Source organism: Dermacentor albipictus, chromosome 1 (genome assembly GCF_038994185.2).
Source record: "Dermacentor albipictus isolate Rhodes 1998 colony chromosome 1, USDA_Dalb.pri_finalv2, whole genome shotgun sequence".
Lineage (NCBI taxonomy): Eukaryota > Metazoa > Arthropoda > Arachnida > Ixodida > Ixodidae > Dermacentor > Dermacentor albipictus.
In genome coordinates, this window is record NC_091821.1 from 482,180,948 (window position 1) to 482,203,307 (window position 22,360).

Consider the following 22,360-nt stretch of genomic DNA (forward strand, 5'->3'; position numbering starts at 1 on the left):
TGAAGGACTGCTGGCCCTTGGGCCTTCTAGTAGAACAAACATGGACACATTCATTGGGCTAACCTGCTCCATTTGCTTCAAAGTGCCCACGCCTTGTATACCGCCTGGGTGCCCTGAGGGGAAGCACGCTGTGGTAGTGTGTGGCTACGGCTTTACGCCGCTGAGTTCGAGGTTGCGGGTGTGATAAGATGATGGTTTTGGCATGTAAAACCATAGAATATAATTCTTTAATGCCCCAAGGGATAAATATGCCACTGCAATACAGAATTTTCGTAGTAATTACTTCATGTAGCTGCAACCAAACGGGTAGTTGATGTAGCAATAGTAATGAACGAAAGTGTAGCGCTGTGGCAGAAAAAGAAGAAACTAGTCCCAAGTGGTGTCGTTGCTGTCAATAAATAAATACTTGTTAGTGCATCTGCATTTGTGATTACTAGTGTGTGCGTTACAATTGAAATACAAATGCTTTCCGAGAATTCCTCCGAAAATATCAGCTCCTCATATTCCTCCTTCCCTCCAGGGGTGGGCTATGAATTCCCAGAAGCGTGACAGGGAGGTAAGGCGATGCGACGAACTCGTTTGGAACTTTGCACCGCGTCGAAGGCGCACAACGCTCCTAGAACTCCCTGGGCGTCGCGAATTAGCCTCTTGGCAGCTGTAATTATCCGTGACCCCCGCAAAAGCATTGCAGAAATTGCAGCGCTTACCTTTCCACGAACGCCCAAATCCAGGGGGAAGCTCGATAGAATGGCAGAGTTGAGGAGGGAGAGAAGGCACACAATGGGTACAACCGACGCAGCCGCGAAACGAGTAACATGCCTGGTGCTCTTCGCTTAGAGTTCCCATACAAATGGGGGTAGGGGAGGTGAGATTCGGAAAACGTGACGTGAGAAGGCAAGAAAACACTACTTCCACTGCGGGCAAATCGTATAAATTTAAGTTTCAGGTATGGTATGGTACGTTTATGAAAATGAACCCTATGCAAATTTGTCAAGCGGACCACTTACGCAGCGCGTGCAGAAGCAGAGCCGCATTAAAGCGCACCGTAGGGTGTAGGCAACACTATTGAAGCGGTCATAAATGAAATTAACACTTCTATGCCAACCGCGGTAGATTTGCGGCTATGGCATTGCTCGAGGTCAGGGGTTCGATGCCGACCGCGGCAGGCGCATTTCGTCGAGAGCGAAATAAAAACGCTCGTGCATTTAGATTTAGGGACACGTCAGAGAACACCCGGTGTCAAAATTAATTTGAAACCCACCGCTACGGCGTGCCTGATATTCTGGTTCTAGTTTTCATAATTCAGTTAAAATTTAACACTTCTGCCTCGATGAGCTGTGCCATGTGAGGCAATGTAAATGCTAAACTTTCACAAGGGTTAAGAAGTATGGCGCACAACAACGCCTCAAGCAAACACCTCCCCTGTGTGTTCTGCGTACTACGCAGACAAACAGCAGTGATACAGGCAAGGTAACGTTTAACATGAACTCACCACTCTCATGTTGGACTAAAAGTTAAAAGAAACTAAATATGCGCCGTCAACATCACCAATTATTATCTACAATCAACGCGAACAGCACAGAAAGCTTTGCTTACATCGATTACCACAGTGCGTCGGATCCGAGTTTTTTTTTTTTCTCTCTCTCTCATCTTTCTTTTGGCCTCTTCCAGGGTAAGGTAGCCAACCCGAGGTATTTCTCGTTAACATCCCTGCCTTTTTTCCTTTCCTTCCTCCTCCTCAGTCAATGAAGCACTTGACTGGAATGCCACGTGACTTGTCTGCAGCGCGGCGATTTGGCAGAGATCTCCAGCCGGTGCATGCAGAGAGGTAGTTGGCATCGAGCACTAGCGCCGCGCGCATATAGTGGAGGAAACTGAGCACAGCGTGGAAGAAAGGTACGTATGACAGCGGATGTGTGCCTATTGTATATATGGCTGATTTTTTATATGCATGCGCGACAAGGGCACCCACGCGAAAAAGGCAAGCACTTCGTGCTGCCTTGGCTGGTCACTATCTTGCTGTTTTACAAGCCCATTTTTTCTTTCTTTCTTTTTTAAGCTGCGAGGGTTTGCCTCAGCTGTTAAAACGTTCCAGCATTCCGTTGTTCATTTTCGTGACTCGTTTTGCGTGTGCGTGTGTCTTATTTAAGTCTCTTCACGCTTGTTAACCCCAGCATTCGCACCCGTACAATACGTTAACCCAAGCAGGCCGTGAAGGTGATCATTTTTTCAGACTGTCTGAATAGTACTTCTGTTGCGCAGGTCGGGCACGAAATTGTCAGCGCAATGAACAGGACAGTGGCCGTCGTCAGCTTCCTCGTGGCCGTCTTCGCGTTGGTGATAACGGCTAACTTCCACTGCACGCTATGGGAGCGACTGCTAAGCCTAATAATTCAGGCGTGCCCACTCATATGCGGTGTATTGGACGCATGCTTCAGGTTGGCTCTGTTCCTGAGGCCGGTAGGCGAACTCGACCTTAGGAGCACCGGTAGGGCCAACGAACTGCTGCGCAGGGCGGTGCGCTTCGACCTGGACGCGCTCATGTTTTCTGAAATGTCCGACCTGCCTGAGTACATGATCCCGCACATTGTCGCCGACAATATGATCAGCATTCTCGATGAGTACGACACGGCCGCCTCGGCGCGGGAGGCGGCAACTTTCCGTAGGCGTTTGGCCATCTCTGGATTGACGGGCATCCTGGACCTTTCTGTAGCTGGGGTCATTGGATCTGAGCCTCACGCTTGGACTGATGGCGCGGGGTTCGACGGGGTGAGTTGGCAGACTGCATCATGGCTTGACACGCACTTTGTCCGCCGAGTACTCGCCGGCTTGGAGTTCAACGCAACGAAGTCACTTTTAAGCTTTCAGAGGGAGGCTGGTCTCAGGGTTTGTATGTGGCGTGTTGTAGCGTGCTTTGTTTAGTTTGTGCGACTGAGTATATAATATCTCGTCATTCATTTTTAGAGCAGCATGTTAGGCATGCCCCTGCAGGCCAACTTCTCCGGGATTCAATACGGAATGTTAGAAGCAAGTTCTGAAGCGGCTTTGCGTGAACCCCATACTCCCTTTAAAAAAATCCTCTCTTTACCTGTTCCACTTCGAAGAGCAGCAAATTAAATTTTTCTTTACACGGCGTGGTTGGTGTGTGCCTAATGTTGAGGGACATTAATTCATGCATAGCGTTAAATAACGCGTCCTTCTACAACATGTGCTGTGTATATGCGAAGTTTTCCTTATCTATCAGACTTATCTAGTTTACCTTATCTATCAGACTGACTATCTAATTTTCATAGGGAGTGTGGTTTCTCTTACCCACATGTGTGCCTTTAGCAGTTGGTTAGTGAGGGCCAAAGATAGTTCGAGTCCCGATATTACGTATAAGTCACGCATTTAGTAAACTGATTATTTTTTACCATTAGGCCTTTCGAAAACGCTATGCTATTAATGGGGCGCTTTATTTCGCGCAATTGCTTTTAGTTCATCGGTGGAGATGTAGAGAGAGAGAGAGAAGGTTAATGATCCGAAATGGCAGAGAGGTCGTCCTGAGGTATATTCCTCTAGCCAGCTACACGGCATTGGGGGAAGAGGGAAGAAAGAGGCGCATGATGGATGCGATCACGAGAGAAGGAAGATGTAAAACATGGCAAGCAATTTGGCATGCTCAAAGCCTACATGTCAAGGCCTACAGTAACGCCTGGCTGGCCTTGAAACTCGATTGAGCGTCTGGCCAAGGGCCTGAAATAACGTCCTCCGATAACGGTGGGCTGTCGAGACGCGTAAGGTCATTGTTCAACTTTTGACGCTCTTCCACGCGCTTAGGGCAGTCACAAAGCAAATGACCTATAGTCTCATTCACGTTGCACAACTCGCAGTCTGGAGACTCGGTGCGTCGCATGAGGTGCACGTATCCGCGCGTAAACGCTACCCTCAGCCTTAGTCTGTGCAGAAGTCTGGCATAGCTGCGTTAATTCTCGGTGGTAGCCAAAATTTCGTGGTAGTGTGGAGATGTAAGATGGCGTTAGAATATCCGATGCAGGCAATGATGCAGTGTTTTGCTGTCCGCGACCTTTGCAGCGCGACAACAGTTTCGATCTTGTCCTAAGTCTACAAGCACTAAGGATTATAAATTTGGCACTAACAACGTGGTCTGTACGTACAATGGCCCCGGGGAGCCTCTACCAACTACACGTGCCGAGACCTGCTCGGCTCGAATACAGTATTTGCAGCCGCTTACACGTGGGAGATTAGCACTGACTCTTCAGCGAGGAACGTTATCTTGAATACCTCGATACCAGTAACCTTAAGAAACAGTAGTAAGATTAGTTAGCCAGTGAAAAAATGATGACCGGAAGTAGTTAAGCAATTTACGAGCGTCATTATGTGCTGCGTGTATTTCTCACTACGCCGCTTTGCCCTGTCCCCAGGTGCCGCTGATGCACGGCTTTCTCCGGCGGCCGTACATCGTGAGCATCGGCAGGCCGCCGACAGCCGCGGCAGACGTGTACGGCTACACGCTGGACTTGATTCGGCGCATTGACGCCGTCGGCTGCTTGCTGAGGCTGCGCTGCGAGATGGGGGCCCAACCGACGCACCACCGGAAGCACCAAGTCCGCATGGCGCAGTTCCTCAGGCACGTTGGCAGCATCGCGGGAGTGGACAGCACCGCGATGCGTCGGTACGACGCGGCCTTCAAGATGGGACGGCGCCAGTTCCGAGGGAACAGCTCGATGTGCGCCACAGCATTCGAGAAGTGCAGCTGAGGCAAGCAGAAGGCGACCGACCGAGAGGACGCTGACATCGCGCCATGGCCATCGGCGTTGCCTCTGACGCGGTTTCACGGCTTGAACGGCACAGCTTTGTACATATGTAAATAAAGATATTTTTTATAATTGAAACCAACAACGCTATGAATTTTCCGCCGAAGCCATTTTCAAAATGTGCCCTATCGAACTTGCTGGAAAAAGTGCACTGTCGTTTCACTTGCTTCCTTTTATTTATTTTTTAGCGTGACGCCTTTTATGCATCGAAGCAGAAAAGTAACGAGGACGCCAATGTATTTCTTCGCAGAGTTTGCGAATTATTATCTCGAAACTGGTGCCATACTGAGAACTGGTTCCAAGTGGATCCATCGCTTTGCGAACTTGCCGGCTACAATTTGCAAATTCCGATGTGGGCTGCGAGGTAATTAGCTGAAAGCTGAATGAGTGAATGTTCGCTAATTACTCAATTATGCATTAGATTTTTCGTGCAAGTAATGTCGGCCTCTTGAAGTAGGCCACTTCAAGGATACAATTGTGTTATCTGCCGCAGACGATATTTAAGATTTGCTTAAGGTCTTCGCAAAAACACTCGCGCCCAATCAGAGTGAACAGCATTTATGTACGCAGGTGCTACCAAATTTGCCGCCGCATGATGCTGCGGCCGGCGAGGAATGCCCGCATTCCAGTGTGCGACGGTTTATTATCCACGTGCATACTTTCCTAAGATGACCTGTTACGAGACGCCATCGGGCAAGAGAAGGATGTCCCACATTCGCCCACGTTGGATATGAGTGGCGTTGGCTAATACTCTTAAGGCTGTATCTATCGCAAACATAAATGCCCAAGGTAGTGGGCGAATTGATAGCTGTCGCTACAGCACAATCGGTAATGGGTTTGACTCCCGCCGGCGACAAATTACCTTTTCGTGCACTTTCATTTGCCTTTCCTTCATTATTTTCTGCATTCCAATTGAACCACAGCTAATTTCCCCGATGATTTCCTTGGCTTCATTGCTTTATTGACTGCCTTATATATAACATGATTAACAAAATTGAGTGCCATATATATATATATATATATATATATATATATATATATATATATATATATATATATATATATATATATATATATATATATATATATATATATATATATATATATATATATATATATATATATATATATATATATATATATATATATATATATATATATATATATATATATATATGTCTGTGTATATATATAGACCACATTCAGTTCCTGCACTGCACTTCTCGACTACGCAGGTAGTGTGACTTCCTGAACAACACTTTGCAATGTGGTGAACGCGGTCGAAGTAATTAATGCGGGAACCTCAAAGAGGTGCCACCGTAGTGCTAAAACATTTTTCTCGCATTCACTTCAATGGAGACAGATTTTTTTTTTTCATTTCTTTCTTTTTTTGCTGCAACTTGTCATCCCGAAACGGGAAGCGTATTAAAAATGTATATCTACATACATTCAACATTTTACAAGCGACCACTCGCTGTGGTCCACAACGCATTGTTACGTCTCAACACCATCAAGGGTGTTAATTGAACGTTGGCCACGTGTCAAACCACCGCACCTCCTAACCAGACGTCAGCGACTAAAAGTGCTCACCCCGCCATTACCTAAAAGCCAGAGAAATGGATGAAAGAAAGGGAACTCCGTCAACAAATGGATAAGCACAGTTAATTAGACGAGTCAAATCACCACCCATCCCTCGACCCTTATCGAGCCGTCGAGACGGCATGTGAACCGTCTGTTGCAGGATTCCACGAAAGGCCCTCAGCCCACGCCTCACCCACCAGACTGAGCGAAGAACGGGGTGCGAAACGACGAACGAGCCAGGTGTCGCCAGATGATTTCTTTTTGCCACGGATTCCAAACCAGTTTACTGCGGGTTATGGATAGCCTGGGCGTGATATTGCAACGGAGTCCACGATGGTGATTTGCTGCTGGACCACCTTCAGATTCCGTAGTCGCCTGGCCTAGGGAAGACGACAGGATGAAAAGCAGATACTTGTCGAGATTGTGTACAGAGGGCCCTGATGCGAACTCAGACGTTAACTTGCTCCTGCATGGAGTGGGCTTCCGAATTCGAGCCATGCAACGAAGCTAAATAAATCCTTTTTCCTTCATTTTCTACAACTTGACGTCGTAGTCGATGGGCTTGGTGGATTCCATGCCCCGAACGCCACCCTAGCCGCAACAGTATGCTTTTGTACCACAAATGTGAAAGGGACTACTCTGTGGTCAAGGAGGTTCAAAATCATTTTTAGAAGCCTTGTCTGCGGCTGCCCTGCCAAAATAACACGCCTGTCCTGGAAGCCATTTCGCTATTTTAATGGGGAAAATCACCCGAAAGGCATATCGCTTAAGAGCGTGACGCCGCTGACTCATTTGAGACACGTGCCAAAACATGTACTTTTGGATTAGAGGGGTTGCTTTGAGGAAGGGAGTGGGGAGAGCGACCACCTAAGTTCGAAGGACAGAGTTTCATCGGGCGAGGAGGATAGGGCGCGCGGAGAGCATTTCCTCCTCTCTGGCTTGGGCGATCCGGCGCGGCGCTGCTTGAAAGTATTGCTGTCGCGTGCTGCGGAACGATTTCGAGATGTTTTAGATGGTACTTCGTGAAATTTACGCCATGTCCGTTCATATAAGGTTGTCAGGGAAGCCTTTCGGTGGATCGGTAACTGCAGTAGGTGGAAATATCTCTAGGGGGCGCAAGAATGTGACGCGTTTTATCAGCCGCGGTGTACGCACATTATCAGTCGCGGTGTGTGTATGTGTTGTGAACTATTTTGCTTATATCGGTTTTAATTCAACAATGAAAACCGGTGTTTCTGTATTCGCAGCATGAAATGGTAAATCTGCTCACTATCTGATCGCTTGGCGTAAGGAGTAAAACATAAAGCATAAGAATGCATGCTCGTGCACGGCCAACCTAAAGCAACCATGAAACATCTAAGCGGCAGGCGCTTGAAATATTTGTGATGCACCGGAATCGTTCTCGCGCATTTCAAGTCTAGCAGACTTCAAATTACCATATGCCTACGCTTGCCTTCCTGCATGAGGCCTCGATGGCGCTGCTCAACCCAGCGATCACTGCGGTTGGTGAACCACCACGATACATATGTAAGCTGTGCGCTTCGGCATTGCCTTTTTGGCCTGTATACAATCATAATATATGAAAGGGATCGCATAAAAAAAATGCTATGCCTTTTTTTGAGGGCAAAATTTCCGCAATACGTGTGAGTGCGTCGTAGAGAACGGAACGAACACAACCGAAAAAAAAAAATCCGGTTATCATCCTCTTTCTCGAAAGAGCAAGATGAAACGGGCTAACGCTGCAGTAGGACCTCGCATAGTCACGCCGCACAACGTTTATAAATATATAACCGCTGATGCCATATGCTTGGACCATGCGGTATATAGAACAAGGATATATGTAAGCCAGCATCTACCACTGCTTGAAATGCTCGCGCACTTCGTAAAAGGTCCCTTTGCTGGACAAGCTTAATTCAGACTGTAAGGTTTGCTGCTATTACTTGCGAAAACTATTCTATTCGGGGGCGGAACCTCATCCATCGAACCAAGAAGTCACGCAATGTATCCTGCAGCGAACACTTTGAACGCTTGTCAAAGTATAACAGCACAACTCCTATCGTAGCAGAACGGTACCCACGCTGTTACGATCGTCGCGTATGTTTCATGGCTCCTAAACCGCAGCTTAGAAATAGAGCATAATACTGCAATAAGGTCACATTAGTGATTGGAACATTCAGAAATACACAATCGGTGTCCGAGACTGATTGTAGGCTCAAATATGCGCGCACACGTCGGGCTGCGTGTTCCGTCCACCTCAACGCCCCAGCAGAAACTTCAGCCATGACGCCTTAAACCACTTCAGCACGTCTCACAGAACAGTTTACCACGTAGAAAACGCGCGCCATACTAAACAGACCGCACGACCACGAAAACAAACGCCAGAACCTACCGCCAAGCGTATACCTGCCATGCAAAAAAACCGCTTTCACTCAAGTCAGTATGGCGCTGCTCATAGGCGGCGCCACTGCGTTCACAGTATGGCGGCGCCTACGAAAAAACGGTCTATAGTGATTAGAGGTCTGGTAAAAAGCAGATGAGTTCCAAAACAGTGCAAGCCTCTTCCGTGCAATGGCCCTACTACTCACTAGAGGGTATGGATGGAGAACAACGCTTATCTCCGAGATGATTAACCTGAGTCGCCTGCATCAGGTCTGTTATTTATTTATTTATTGTTTACTTGCATCGCCCCGTAGGGCATTACAGCAGGGAGGTTACAAACTTGAATGACTGCCAGATTAACTTATTTCAATGCGTGGAAAAAGGCATCATTTTCTGTGATGTATACAATGCTCGATGGTAAACCGTTCCAATCTCGAACAGTTCTAACAAAAAGGGAATAACGGAAGGCGTCACCCTCACAATGAAATTCCCTGACTTTGAAACAGTGGTCAAGTCGCTTAGATATGTAGTGTGGTGCCTGGATATATTGTGCGCGGTTTATACCCGTTCTAGAATAATAAATATAGGCGGAAAATTTTATTCTGATATGCCTTTTACGATCTTTCAGCTCTTGCCATTTAAGTTTAAGTTTGCTTTCTGTCATGCTAAGCTGCCGGCTATAGTTACCAAGAACAAATCTAACTGCAGTATTCTGGATTTTTTCTAACTTATTTATCAGTTCAGATGTGTGCGGATACCAACAAACGCATCCGTATTTCCGTATTTCCGTATCCGTAACGTACATTATGGTAATTTAGGTTGCTTTCCAGCGCCTCTTCTCCTCCTTGCCTGTGTTTATGTGGGAAGTAAGAATTCATTAGGACGCGATTCTTTTTCCATTCGCAGGAAAAGAGTGGCCGGGTGTTCGAAATCGGCTGCCTTGCATGGTTTTCGCAAACCAAGAAACTCTCGTCCACAGACAACATTCTTCGAAGGAAAGGCGAGCACAAAGGATTTCTAGGATTTACTCCAAAAATTTCATGCCTTCGTGGTTCCCGGACATACGGCAACTGGTCGCCCTGAGAGGGAACGGATTGTTTCCATTCAACAGACTTTGCTACCGCCGAAACCTAGCTGAGTAGAGGCGTATGGTGTGGTAAAGGCCAAGCCAATGAGCGGTATACGACTGCTATGTCCTATAGTTTGTGCACGAGGGGTGTCTTTCGGACGAAAAATATTTTTGAAATCACGAGTTCGGCGACAACTAGTCTGGTCGGGATTGCTCATAGTTAAGGGTAAAATGGACGCCGACCAAAATTATTACAGGAAAAAAAACCAAGGCGTTTCGGCTCCCATACGGGGGCCTTGTTCACAGTTTGTGAACAAGGCGCCCGTATGGGAGCCGACACGTCTTGGCTTCTTCTCTTTTAATATTGTTGGTCAGCGTCCGTTCTACCCTTGAGTAGGAAAATACTTATCTCGTGCACGCGCATAAAATTTTTCCAAGTAGTCCATTTCTTTATGAGTTCTCCGAAGACGAGGCTAGAAAGCGATAAAAAGAATAACGAAACGACCTACACAATAATCACCAGCGCCTTTCTGTCTGCTGTCTCCCCACGACCCTTCCACGTGCTGCTACGCCACTCGATCTTACTTTGAGAGAAGCCTTGCAAAGTAGCCGACTTGAATAATTTTGCAAATCATTCGTTGAGACAACTCGAAGCTGACCTGGCTCACTTCATTCAAACGCCTGCGGCTGCCAAATGATAGGAGAACGCTAAAAAAAATATGTCTGTTGTGTCTTTAGATGCCGCGTTCCGGGTCAACTGCGGTGCACGTGAACTGGAATGTAGGCTGCAGTACGTTGTCTGAGAATAAAACTCTCGGTAGCCGAGGCCAGCACGTGTCAATTCCAAGTGCCTCCTTGTTTTGTTGGACCGTTTCAAAATTGGTGTCTGTGTGAAGGTCATTCACCTCTCGTCCGACTCGATGACGCGCCGGTTCACGAGAATCATCGCCACGTGGAGTACAAGACGGGGCTGATGCACGCATGCGCGTCATCGGGGTTTCGTGTGCATTCGTTCTCTGGTGGGGTGGGGGTGCGGGTGGCATTTGACCCTCTGGCCTTTTTGGGCACTGACAATCGGCCTCCCATGGCCTCTGCCTCGCGCGCCGGCCATCGCCCCTGGATGATGCTGACGTGTGCTGCCTGAAACCTACTCTCCCTTCCCCCTATATCCTCTCATCTTTCATTCCCCGCTCCCATCCCCAGTACGCTGCGCCGTGCTGTTGGCCGTGCTCCCATATGGGCTGCAGAATTGAGCGTATTTTACCTCTCCCAAATCACGAAGAAGAAGGGCACTGACAAGTCTCCGTATTCACCCGCCGGATTTGCTGTTGGGCTGCCTCGCACGAGGTCGCAGGATCGAATCTCGGCCGCGGCGGCCGCATTTCGGTGGGGGCGAGATGCGAAAACACCCGTATACTTAGATTTAGGTGCACGCTAAAGAACCTCAGGCGGTCGAAATTTCCGGAGTCCTCCGCTACGGCGTACCTCATAATCAGAAAGTGGTTTTGGCACGTAAAACCCCATAATTTAATTTTTTCAGTCTCCGTATTCGTCGTACCACGGCCGCTCAATGGAAACCAGTGTTTCCATTGAGCGGCCGTGGTCGTACACTGCACTTTTCTTCTTTATCTTTGTCTCCCCTTCCGTAGTTCACTGTAGCAAACTGGACATTATCATTCCTGTCACCTCCCTGCCTTTCTCCTCTATCTTGCGCATGCTCCGCTTTATCGGACGAAAAGTTTAAAGGTAAACTAACGTCCGGTTGAGCGCTTTTTCGTACGCTAACACGGCAGGGCTAACACAAGCTTCACCGCGTATTTAAGATATCAAAGAGACAGCAAGACGTGGCTGATTTTTGGAAATGGCGTGTGTCGCTGACGGAAGAACTGGCCAGCTGAGCAAAGTCTGCCGGCTGGTTATTCAATCAGCCCTTGAAATAAATATGGGACTATATACATGAATCAATATACGGCCTTTAAATGATCCACTGCTTTATCTTCCCAACCTCTCTTTACTACTACTGCGGCTGACCGGGCCTCAATAATTGATTGCATATCTCGCGACTTCCAAATGCTTCCGATACCGATTCTCATCGTCGCCTTCTTCTCAAACTAAGAATGTTAACCCCCGACTCCAATTTGTTGCAATGGATTAAATGAGCCCACCACGAAACAGCCAGCCCTTATGCCTTTGATATTTGTTCCGTCGCTCCGGGCGTACCACGAGTCTCTGTCCTCGAACACTTATTATTTTTATCTACATTATTCACCTCCCTGCCCGCGCTTCTTTAACAATCCGACTATTCGCCGATGATTTTGTCCTTTATACTGCGAAATGACTCACCCAGGTGATTGTTATCCACATCAATCTGATCTTGACAGCCTTACTTCCTGGTGTTCTCTCTGGTACATGAAACTGAGTGGATAGCAAATGCAAAACAATGTGGATTTCCCGGCATACTAGTAGCAGTACTACCCCTTCTTAGTTTATTACCAATTTTCACATGTTTCTGTCAACTCCTATAAGTACCTTCGTGTTCATATCAATATTATTTGTCATGGAATGTGCATGTCATAATACCTGATTAACAATGCTGACCACACTGTCGGTATACTTGCACTGAGTTTTTTTCATTAGCACGCGTTTCAAAACGGTTTCCTTATTAGTCAGACCTACACTCCAGAGCACTTACTCAATTTATGTCCCTTAGTCTTTGAAGTTTGTATGAGCACTTGAAGCCATCGAAAAAAAAAACGTTCAGCTTGGTTTATTGTTGCGAACTTTTTTCGTACTGCCAGTATCGCTGCAATAAGTCCTTTCTTGGCCTCCCTAACCTTTCTTACCGATAAAAACTAGACTACCTATGTTTTTTCCATAACATCTTCTTTGCCAACGCTGACCTAACCCACATCTTGTTCTCTCCTTTCTGCTAGGTTTCATCTCGCGTCGACTACCATTTAGGAGTTTAAGTGCCATTCTGCCGGACCAACTTGAGCTTCCATTCGTTCACGCCGAAGACGTCATCAGAATGGACTCACATGTCCGCCTCCAAAGCTAGCTACCCAGGTCATATTTGCTTCAATTAAGAATGCCGCTCTGAACTCTCAGTCCTCTCTGTCACGCCGTAATTACACTGAGAGTAGTTTAAATACCTTTTATCTGTAACCGATTTCGGCGCACCGACTCGCCTACTCAGATGCTATCCGAGATCGGCCTTCACACACTAAGCAGCCGTGCGATGCTGCACCGACTCAAATTTTTGTATCTCATCCTGCATAAATAAGGTACATGTGGAATCTAACACCTATATTTCCTATAACACATCCAGAGAAACCCGTCACAAGCATCACCTAACACTCCAAGAATATTCTTGCACTAACAATACATTCAGCTTTTCGTTCTGCCCGCGAGCAGTTCGCGATTGGGATGCTTTAGCCCAGACGTCAGTCGTACAGCACACTGTTGACAAATTTGTTGAAATCGTTGGCGCAACAGTACTGTCAATCACTACTAAATTATGTTATCAACAGTGTCTTTATCATTGTATTAATTACCCATTGTTTTTGGAAATGTGTGATGTGAAATGATGTATGATGCTATCAATTGTATAACCATATGCTTATCCTTCTTCCTTTTTGTCTCTTTGCAAAACATCATATGTAATTGAAATAAGCTCTTTGTGCGTTATGTTTTTGCCATACTTATTGCTGTTAACATAGGTCCACGTAACTCTACTCTTGCCAAGTGTTCTTTTGTATTCTTATGTAAATGCCTGTACTGCTATGTCTACAGACCCTTCTAACCCACTCCTGTAAAAATCCCTGATGGGATTGACAGTATCACAAAATAAAAAAAATAAAAATAAAAAACAAACGAGTGAATGACCAAATCGTGTTTCAGCGCAACGCATGTTTTGCACCGACTGACTCGATTACACGACTCATGCACCTTGCTCAGCGGGTGGTTCTCTACGCTTCGTCCGCGCGCCAATGCACAGAATGGACCCGAGCCTTCCTGTAGTGTGCGATCTTTCATTCCAAGTGTTTTCTGTCGTTCCTAGCACAGAACGCGCCGACATGTCTCTTGACGGCTGCCAAAAAATTATAATGATGAACACATAACGCTGAAAAAGAAAACGAGAATACTGCACCATTGCAAGGGAAGCGTGTGTTTTCAAAGTCGTCCGAGATATTGGGCTGAACACTTATTTGCCCGCGATTGGTACGTTCAAAGCGTTGCGTTTTTGAAAACTCGGTGGATGTTCGGGGGATGCCACGCGAACCATATTTGTTCGGTTATAATTAACAAATTTGTTCGGTTATAAAGCGATGGTGCAGTTGGGAGACCCGAGAAAAAGAATTAAGTATTGGGTAAGTATTAAGAATTGGGTACGTTCCTGGTATGCACCATACGTACACGGAGCAGCGCACCTATCATCTGTCAATTTACTACTTACCCGCCGTGGTTGCTCAGTGGCATGGTGTTGGACTGCTGAGCGCGAGGTCGCGGGATCGAATCCCGGCCACGGCGGCCACATTTCGATGGGGGCGAAATGCGAAAACACCCGTGTACTTAGATTTAGGTGCACGTTAAAGAACCACAGGTGGTCGAAATTTCCCACTACGGCGTGCCTCATAATCAGAAAGTGGTTTTGGCACGTGAAACCCCATAATTTTAATTAATTTACGACTTGTCTCTGCAGACGCTCAGCGTCCGTCGCTGTCGAGCGACGCTGGACAATACAAATGGCACAGCTGAGCGGCGTGCGCCGCAGCGGGCGTAACATGGTGGACTTGAACCAACATTCGCTGGCGCGCGGGCCAAGCCAGACTATAAATAAGCCTTAATTAAACATATCAGCCTCGCATTAAGGCGGGAGTGCCTTCAAAGCTAAGGATACCCGGGAGAACACCTCTCACTATACCCGAATAAATACGGTATACGGTCGGTATTACCGCTGGTGGCTGCTTTACGGGAGCGCTCGCTGCTCAAAATTTGTTATCGGCGCCCCGCCTTTTTCCTCTTCTTTTTTGGAACTGTTGACTAGTATTTCGGCGTACTTAATAGTCGTATATATATATATATATATATATATATATATATATATATATATATATATATATATATATATATATATATATATATATATATATATATATATATATATATATATATATATATATATACACACACACACACATGTATATATATATATGATAAGCACATAGAAAGTAAACGGACGGCTGCCCTATCGTGTACATAACACACAGTTCTAGGGGCTATACATACGTACTCTACAAGCAAACAATGAACCTATATGTTTTCCAATGTTCTGCTCCTGCGCTCTGCGCTACAGTCACCTCCGCTCAAATCTCACGACATTCATGCTGACACGACTTGGCTTGTGCTCAGTGCCATGCAGAATCTACGGGCAAAGAAGCTGGGGGTTATGTCAGATATTGAGATAACTGGAAACCCAGTGGCTAAACGGGCTACTGTGGAAATGCAAAAGTAAAAAAATGAAAACTAGAATGCACCACTTTGTCGCAGGGAGGCAATGAAGTGGTTACCGTGAGCATCGCGATAAGCTTTGTCAAAACAAATGAACACGACATCGCTCTTATTGAGCTTTAGTTTTGGGAGATGCGTTGTATATCAAAGGAGTGTCAGAGGCTTTATACTTGACATAACGTTTAATAGTGGCGACAAGTATGGCGCGAATATAAACGAAATGGTTACTTTTTACTTATGTTTCGGTCCTGCCTTGTGTACCCAAATTTAACACTACATAACGTGGATTCAGAGGTTGCACGCGGCACGCCTTATTGTGTATATATATATATATATATATATATATATATATATATATATATATATATATATATATATCACGAGGTCGCGGGATCGAATCCCGGCCACGGCGGCCGCGTGTCGATGGGGGCGAAATGCGAAAACACCCGTGTACTTAGATTTAGGTGCACGTTAAAGAACCCCAGGTGGTCGAAATTTCCGGAGTCCTCCACTACGGCGTGCCTCATAATCAGAAAGTGGTTTTGGCACGTAATACCCCATAATTTAATTTTGTAATATATATATATATATATATATATATATATATATATATATATATATATATATATATATTCAATTATAGTTTACTGTAGGCATTCGTTTCCTAGTGCAATATTCTGAAAATAAAATAGGGCACAAGCAACAACGCGAACCAAAGCAGAAAAAAATACGCAGATCCCACGCACTGTGGAGATTATTGTAAGCGAAGCTTGTTCTGGTGGTTGCTTTGATTGACGAATATTAGCTGTGATGGTAAAAGTGAAAGCTTAATTTCTGCAACTTTATGTCTAACACGAGAGTAATGAGTTGATGTTAAACGTTACCTTGCGTGCACCACTGCTGTTTGTCTGCGTGCTACACAAGACACACAGGCGGAAGTGTTTGCTTGAGGTGTTCTTGTGCGCCATGCTTCATAACCTCTGAGTCAGTTGAACATTGCCTCACATGGCGATTCGCATTGTAGCACAAGTATTAAACTTGAATTGGATTATCGGGTTGTGCGTGCCGAAACCACACTGGGATTATGATGCACGCCGTAGTGGCGTACTCCGGATAAATTTTGACACCGTGATATCCTTTAACATGTCCCAAAATTTAGGTGCACGTGAGTTTTCTATTTCTGCCCCATCGAAATGCGGCTGCCGCGGTTCGGATCAAATTCACTGCTTCTAGCAATGCCATAGCCGCTAAGCTAACGAGGCGGGCACAGAAGTGCTAATTTGATGGTGGGCCGATTCCTAGTGTCACCTGGACCCTGAGGTGCGCTTTAATTAATGAAGCTCTGCTTCTGCACGCCCTCCGTAATTTGTCCGCTTGACATATTTGCATGGCGTTTATTTTTCAGAAATAGCAGCAACGTATCGTATCTTGAACTTGAGCTTATCCAGTTTCCCCGCCACCAAGGAAACTGGATAGTTCTGGACAGTTCGCCGTATAGCAGTAGGGTTTTCTTGCCTTCTCACGCCACCTTCTCCTCCCTCTTGTATTGGATCTACCTCTTCTCCCCCTCCTTTCTACAGTTCTAACTACGCACCCTCTGGGCCCGCAGTTCAGTAGAAAGAGAAGCGCTGCCTTTTCTGCAATGGTTTTGAGGGGAGTCATGGATAATTAAAGCTGTCAAGCAGCCAAAGTGGCGACGACCAGGGAGCTCCAGTGGGTATTGTGCACATTCGACGCGGTGGGGTTAAGACGAGTTTCTCCCCTCCCCTTTCATTTCTTACTCGCGCCTGTTATCTGTATACACGCTCTGAACCACCCCTCGACGTGGTGTGCGCGACATCAGCAGCAGTGAGAAATTTGAAGGAAAAAACAAGGAAAGCTTCGCTCAAAAAAAAAAGAAAGTACCTGGGTTTCCCATGTACGGTACACGAGCGTTTTTGCATTCCACCCCCCACCGGATGTATTTCAAATGTGTTCTTCTCGGGTAAAGGAGCAAAATTTTGCCCAATGAAGCGGTCTATTCGTTTTGTGTGTGTATGTATGTCATCCACTTGAGTATCGCAATATATTTGGCATTGCTTTCTTTAAAACCTTTGAGAGCTAAGTTGAGTGCTTTCAAAGCTAATGTTCAGAAGATAGGTGAACTATCAACTTGGTACGTGTTCATAGAGAAAGTTTAATGCGAAAATTAAACAGCGACGGAGGCGACCACTCTTGTGGTCGCTGTCCAATTTTCGTGCAAATATTTCAAAATTAAATTAGTGTTCCTCAGTTTAGATGCGCCAGTTGTTCCCAAGTCAGCGCCTGCCAATATATACGCTCCTATACGGCAGCGCGTTGCAACATAGGGCGTACCTATCATTGCATATTGCAAGTTTCACACAAGGTGGCGACGGCAGGATTTTTTCTTTCTCGACCACCGGTAAAATCATCGGTTGGGCCAGACGAGCCCACTGACTGCCGCGTTTCCAAGATGGAATCAGACGGCAACAGTTCTCCTCTCTAAGGCGTTCGAGCATGCTGTGTACCGAGAACACCGGTATAGATCATCATACCAGATACAAAAAAAAGAAGGAAAAAAAAAGGTGGATCCTGTCCGCATTTCCAGGAACGAATACACATACCAGGTACACGTACCAAAAATAACGTGTCAGAGAACACGTGGACGGAAAGGAACCCCATAAGTAAAAGGATAATCGTCCCGACATTGCTCCCCCTAAACTGAAGAGCTCTTCAAGTCATTGCTCCTTTTGACAGCGCCAGAAACAATCTCGCCCACAGCTGCTTTAAGGAATGCGGCAGCTGCCGGATGGAAAATGATTTACTGCTCTCTGCCGAATATACTAGCAGAACGAGCAAGTGTGCGGCCATTGTCCACTCTTCGGCATGTACACCACCAACCGTACCCTGTGTTGTCTGCCGTATGAGAGTGTGTAGCCGGCACACACGTCGCCCGGTCACATCATGACACCTGGTCTCCGTGCTCGCCTTTGCGACCACATGTCAACTTTCAACGGGCTAGCCGCCCTTACCGACTTTGCTATTTCGCAGGTTCGTGAACAGCATGACGCTAAATTATCCTCCTCCTACTCGTCTGCAGGGCACAGAGCTTGTGGCAACTATACTATACCGCAACGATGCAGGCAGTAGCATACTAAAAAAGCTCTAAGAAAGATTGCCCCGAGCTAACACACGGATACGTTTCACTAAGCAGAAGGTCTGCTTGGTAACATCCAAAAACAATGGTACTGCATTCCCTGCTTACTATTGGTGCTAAGAACATTTTGATAGATTAAGAGCATGGTTCTACATAGGGGCGCTCCGCTAAAACTAAGTTGGTTACATCTGCTGTATTACGTATATTTCCAGTGTAGTACGTAGTAGTACCCTAAAAGCTCTTTAACGACCTAACACTACTTAAGGCTGTCAACTGGGTTCGCAACCGCATGGAACACGAAAATGAGATTTTTGCACACGTAAACTGTTGCGGAGACCGTGTTTAGCATACCGCGTTTTTTGCATAGCCTTGTTGCAGTAGTCAGAATGATATCATTCGATTTCAAAAAAAAATGTATTACGCATTCATCTGGCTTTGACATGTGTCCGAGTTCATTCCCTGTACTCTGTACACGTGTAGGTAATCATGTAGTGTGATCGCCTCTTTTTTACGTACGCCTCCTACTTTTTTGTTGCCCTATTTGTTCCTCTACGACATTCGTATTTTCTGTACAATGTGCCCACAGTATCATAATTTATGTGCATCAGTGCAAATCCTCCGTAGTATCTCTTGGGCACTATAATAAACATTTCATTGATTATAATTATTACTATTTTTACTATTGCCACGAAGCTGGACAGGAACCCAAGAGGCGGCCGGCGCCTGCATTTCACAATGAGGTGACTAAGTTTCAATGGCGCGAAAATCTGCTCGGATGAGTCGTTAACAAAATAATTGCGGTGAAGGATAGTGAACGCAAGGTACAGATCGATTGAGTCGACAACAGGGCCTTTGTGACCTCATTGACTTCGTACTGTCGGCTATTCTCAAGCCGAAAGCTGACGAACGAAGGTTCCGACCCCTGCACATTACATCGCCGGTATTACGTAATTATAATAAACTTCGTGATTTGGTCGCAGTGCTACATAGAAAGATGCAGCGTATTATTCTACAACTGCAAAAAAGTAATAAAAAGAAAGAAAACCAGCACGGCATGCAAACCAATGACACTTACGGGAACGGAGTAAGGGAAAGATTTTTGAGGTTCCTGGAATGCAGTTGATGATTAGGAACAGCCCACATACCAGCGCTACGCATGGGTGAGCTGTTCGACCACACATGGAGGCAAACGAGCACAATACGCCCTTTCATGCTTAATCTGCTAGTCCTTTCCTGTCTCCTTCGTCACGGTGATTTGGGTGAGGAGAAAGGACGCTTATTCTGCCGGGGGACGGAAGAGAAGCTCTCAGGGTGTAAGTAGTGGTAAAGAGAGGGCAAAGCCTTGGGACAATCATATGGCGTGGCAGCCGGCAGGGAGGCGGACGAATGAAATTGCAAGAAGGTGGCGTGGTTCGCACACCACGTGATCGCTGATACCACGTGCACATGTTACCATAGGGGCCGCTGGGGCAATGCCTCGCAGCGGCTGACGGCAGCCAGTTTGCCTCAAGCGCTACCACCGAACGCATCTCCGAGCAGAACGAGCGTAGTCTCCAAGAAAGGTATGTACGGCAAGGTGTGCGTACGGGATGCGGGCATATCGTTGGTGTGGACATTTGCGAATTTTTTTTTAAACGTACGCTTTGACACGGCAAGTTCCAACACACGTAAGAGGAAAGCGTCTCATTTTACCTTAACCTGCGTGCGTGTTTTCGTGTTTCGCTAAGGTTGGTGTGTTCTCTCCTGTTGTATTTTGTAAAATCATATTTCCTTTGCGTGGGTTCGTTTGGGTTGTGTGCTTCTATCTCTGTTTACCCTTCTTCAGTCTTCTCAACCGCTCTATTTTGGTATAGTCAAAGGCTCGTTAACGCTTGTCGACATGGTCTCACACCTTGCGAGCTAAAGCCGAGAGTCAATTTTTTTTTAAATTTACCGAATCGACATGATACTTCGGTTCCGCAGGCACAGCAATCGCGACGCAATGAACGTGTCACTGGCCACCGTCAGCCTCCTCGCGGCTGTCCTGCTGCTGGCAGCGCGCGACTGCCACTGCACGCTGCTGGGCCCGCTGCTAAGCCTAACCGTTCTGCCGTACACCATCATCTACAACATGTCGGGAATCGCGGGCGTCAAGGTCGCGCTGGCCCTGAAGCTGCTAGGCCTGCTCGGATGGTGGCGCGCCGGCATCAGCGACGACACGCTGCAGCGCGAGGTGGACTACCGGCAGGTGGAGCTGCCCACGGGCGCCCTGTTTCCGGGGACGCCCAATCTCCCCGTGCACATGATACCGGGCATCCTGGCCGAGATCGTGCGCAGCATGCTCCAGGACGACAACGTGGGCTCGGGCTTCTTCCAGCGCTCACCGGCCGGTGACCAAGAGGGCGCACTGGCGTGGGAAAACCGCCGCTATGCGGCTGCCTCGCCCCTGAGCCCACCCCACGGCAGAACCGGGTGGCCGAATTCCGGGTATCCTGGCCGTAGCCAACCTGGCTTCGAGCATCCAGCTTGGACTGATGGCACGAGGTTCAACAGGGTGAGTAAGGCCCGCTGTCTCCCGCTAGTTGCATGGTCAATGCTGGGATTGGAGAGCCGCGTTCTGATGCTATGAATCCGGTAGACTGCGGTAACTTATTTGGAAGCTGACTGCAGCTCGACTGTAACGTGCCTCGCACGATCGGAAAACCAGAGCGTACAACGAGTTTGTCAAGCAACAAAGTTGTAAGGACAATTAAATGAGGTAATATAAGGAAAAGAACATACAGAAAATGTTAATGGTACGACACAGCCATCACCTTCCGGGATGGCTACTAGAGGATGTTTTAAATCAGTGCACCAGAGTCCCGCTCTGGTTCAGTATTACAGTAATAGCGGTTTTCGCGTTTGCATTCCTTACTTACATTTCTCGCAAATCACGCCGACAGCAACGTGGTGCAATGCTCGATTTCTCATTCCGTTGCCATGTTTCTTTCATCCACGTAGTTCAAGCGTGGCGGGCCGACTTCGTCCGAGACGCCGCCTCCACGCGGCTTCTTCCGGCAGCCGCGCTTCGACGAGGCCGGCAAGGCACCGTCCGCCCTCGACGTGTACGGCTACACGCTGGAGATGATCCAGGACATCGACGTCGACGGCTGCATGCTCAAGCTGAGCTGCGAGGTGGGCGCCGAGCCCGTGCGCTACGGTTCCTACGGACGCCGCCTGACCGGCTTCATTGGGCAACTGCGTACGCTCGGGGGAGAGACCAGCTTGCTGCGGCGATACCAGGACGCCTTCGAGAAGGGACGCCTGCAGTACCCAGGGAACAGCTCGATGTGCGCTCCCGTCTTCGAGAAGTGCACCTTCGACATGCAGAGGATGACCGACCTGGTGTTCTGAAGGGGCTATATGGTTGCAGGCGCCTAACTTGTAAATACGGCGTGGTTCTGGTTGGCCAGGCCGAATCTGTACATGTGTAAATATCTTTCTACATATGTAAATAAACTTATCTTTTTTTGAGCCAAATGGCACACGAATTTGTTGTCTGTGCTCGATATGGATAGAACGGATGACTTGCGACATTATGCGAGTCGGCTGTTCTCCAAGCCTTCGTTCCACAGGCGCACGTTACTTCAAGCGTTGAGTTAGAAATAAACGGAAAAACCCGGGTGGTGTTCTTCATTGCGCTTATTCATATTTCTTCGTATTCCGACCAGTTGCATAGTCATGGCAAATGTATTTAATATTACTATTATTTTTTTAAAGTAGCCCCAGGGGCAGAGCTCCGTGGCGGTCATTTCCCTTCCCTGTCTTTGTTGGGAGGGCTCGCGGTGGAATAAAACGAACTAGTTAAGTGAAGTAGTAGGGGTTTAT

At 47.0% G+C, this 22,360-nt stretch overlaps 3 protein-coding genes across 7 annotated transcripts in view; 2 read left to right on the forward strand and 1 right to left on the reverse strand.

Annotated features, from left to right (window-relative positions):
* Positions 1–22,360, reverse strand: part of LOC135901449 (homeobox protein orthopedia-like) — a 221,348-nt gene that overhangs the window by 27,175 nt on the left and 171,813 nt on the right. The gene's annotated exons all lie outside the window — the stretch shown is intronic.
* LOC135901450 (uncharacterized) lies at positions 1,759–4,845 on the forward strand. Of its 2 annotated transcripts, XM_070532538.1 has the most exons (3): positions 1,759–1,896; positions 2,263–2,769; positions 4,425–4,845. In XM_070532538.1, the coding sequence occupies exons 2-3, from the start codon at positions 2,287–2,289 to the stop codon at positions 4,758–4,760; spliced, it is 819 nt and encodes a 272-aa protein (XP_070388639.1). In that variant the 5' UTR covers positions 1,759–1,896; positions 2,263–2,286; the 3' UTR covers positions 4,761–4,845. The 2 variants fall into 2 exon arrangements, with proteins under 2 accessions (XP_070388639.1, XP_065287335.1); XM_065431263.1 differs by lacking the exon at positions 1,759–1,896 and having other exon boundaries at positions 2,116–2,769.
* Positions 20,007–21,886, forward strand: LOC139055008 (uncharacterized). Its single transcript, XM_070532717.1, has 3 exons — positions 20,007–20,076; positions 20,477–21,047; positions 21,494–21,886. Exons 2-3 carry the CDS (start codon positions 20,496–20,498, stop codon positions 21,884–21,886), a joined length of 945 nt encoding a protein of 314 aa, XP_070388818.1. The 5' UTR covers positions 20,007–20,076; positions 20,477–20,495.

Excerpts from the sequence above, each read along its gene's own strand:
- LOC135901450 (XM_070532538.1), top strand. The coding sequence starts at position 2,287 with ATGAACAGGACAGTGGCCGTCGTCAGCTTCCTCGTGGCCGTCTTCGCG. Across the intron at positions 2,770-4,424 it reads ATGGCGCGGGGTTCGACGGG|GTGCCGCTGATGCACGGCTT; the intron begins GTGAGTTGGCAG and ends CCCTGTCCCCAG.
- LOC139055008 (XM_070532717.1), top strand. The coding sequence starts at position 20,496 with ATGAACGTGTCACTGGCCACCGTCAGCCTCCTCGCGGCTGTCCTGCTG. Across the intron at positions 21,048-21,493 it reads ATGGCACGAGGTTCAACAGG|TTCAAGCGTGGCGGGCCGAC; the intron begins GTGAGTAAGGCC and ends TCATCCACGTAG.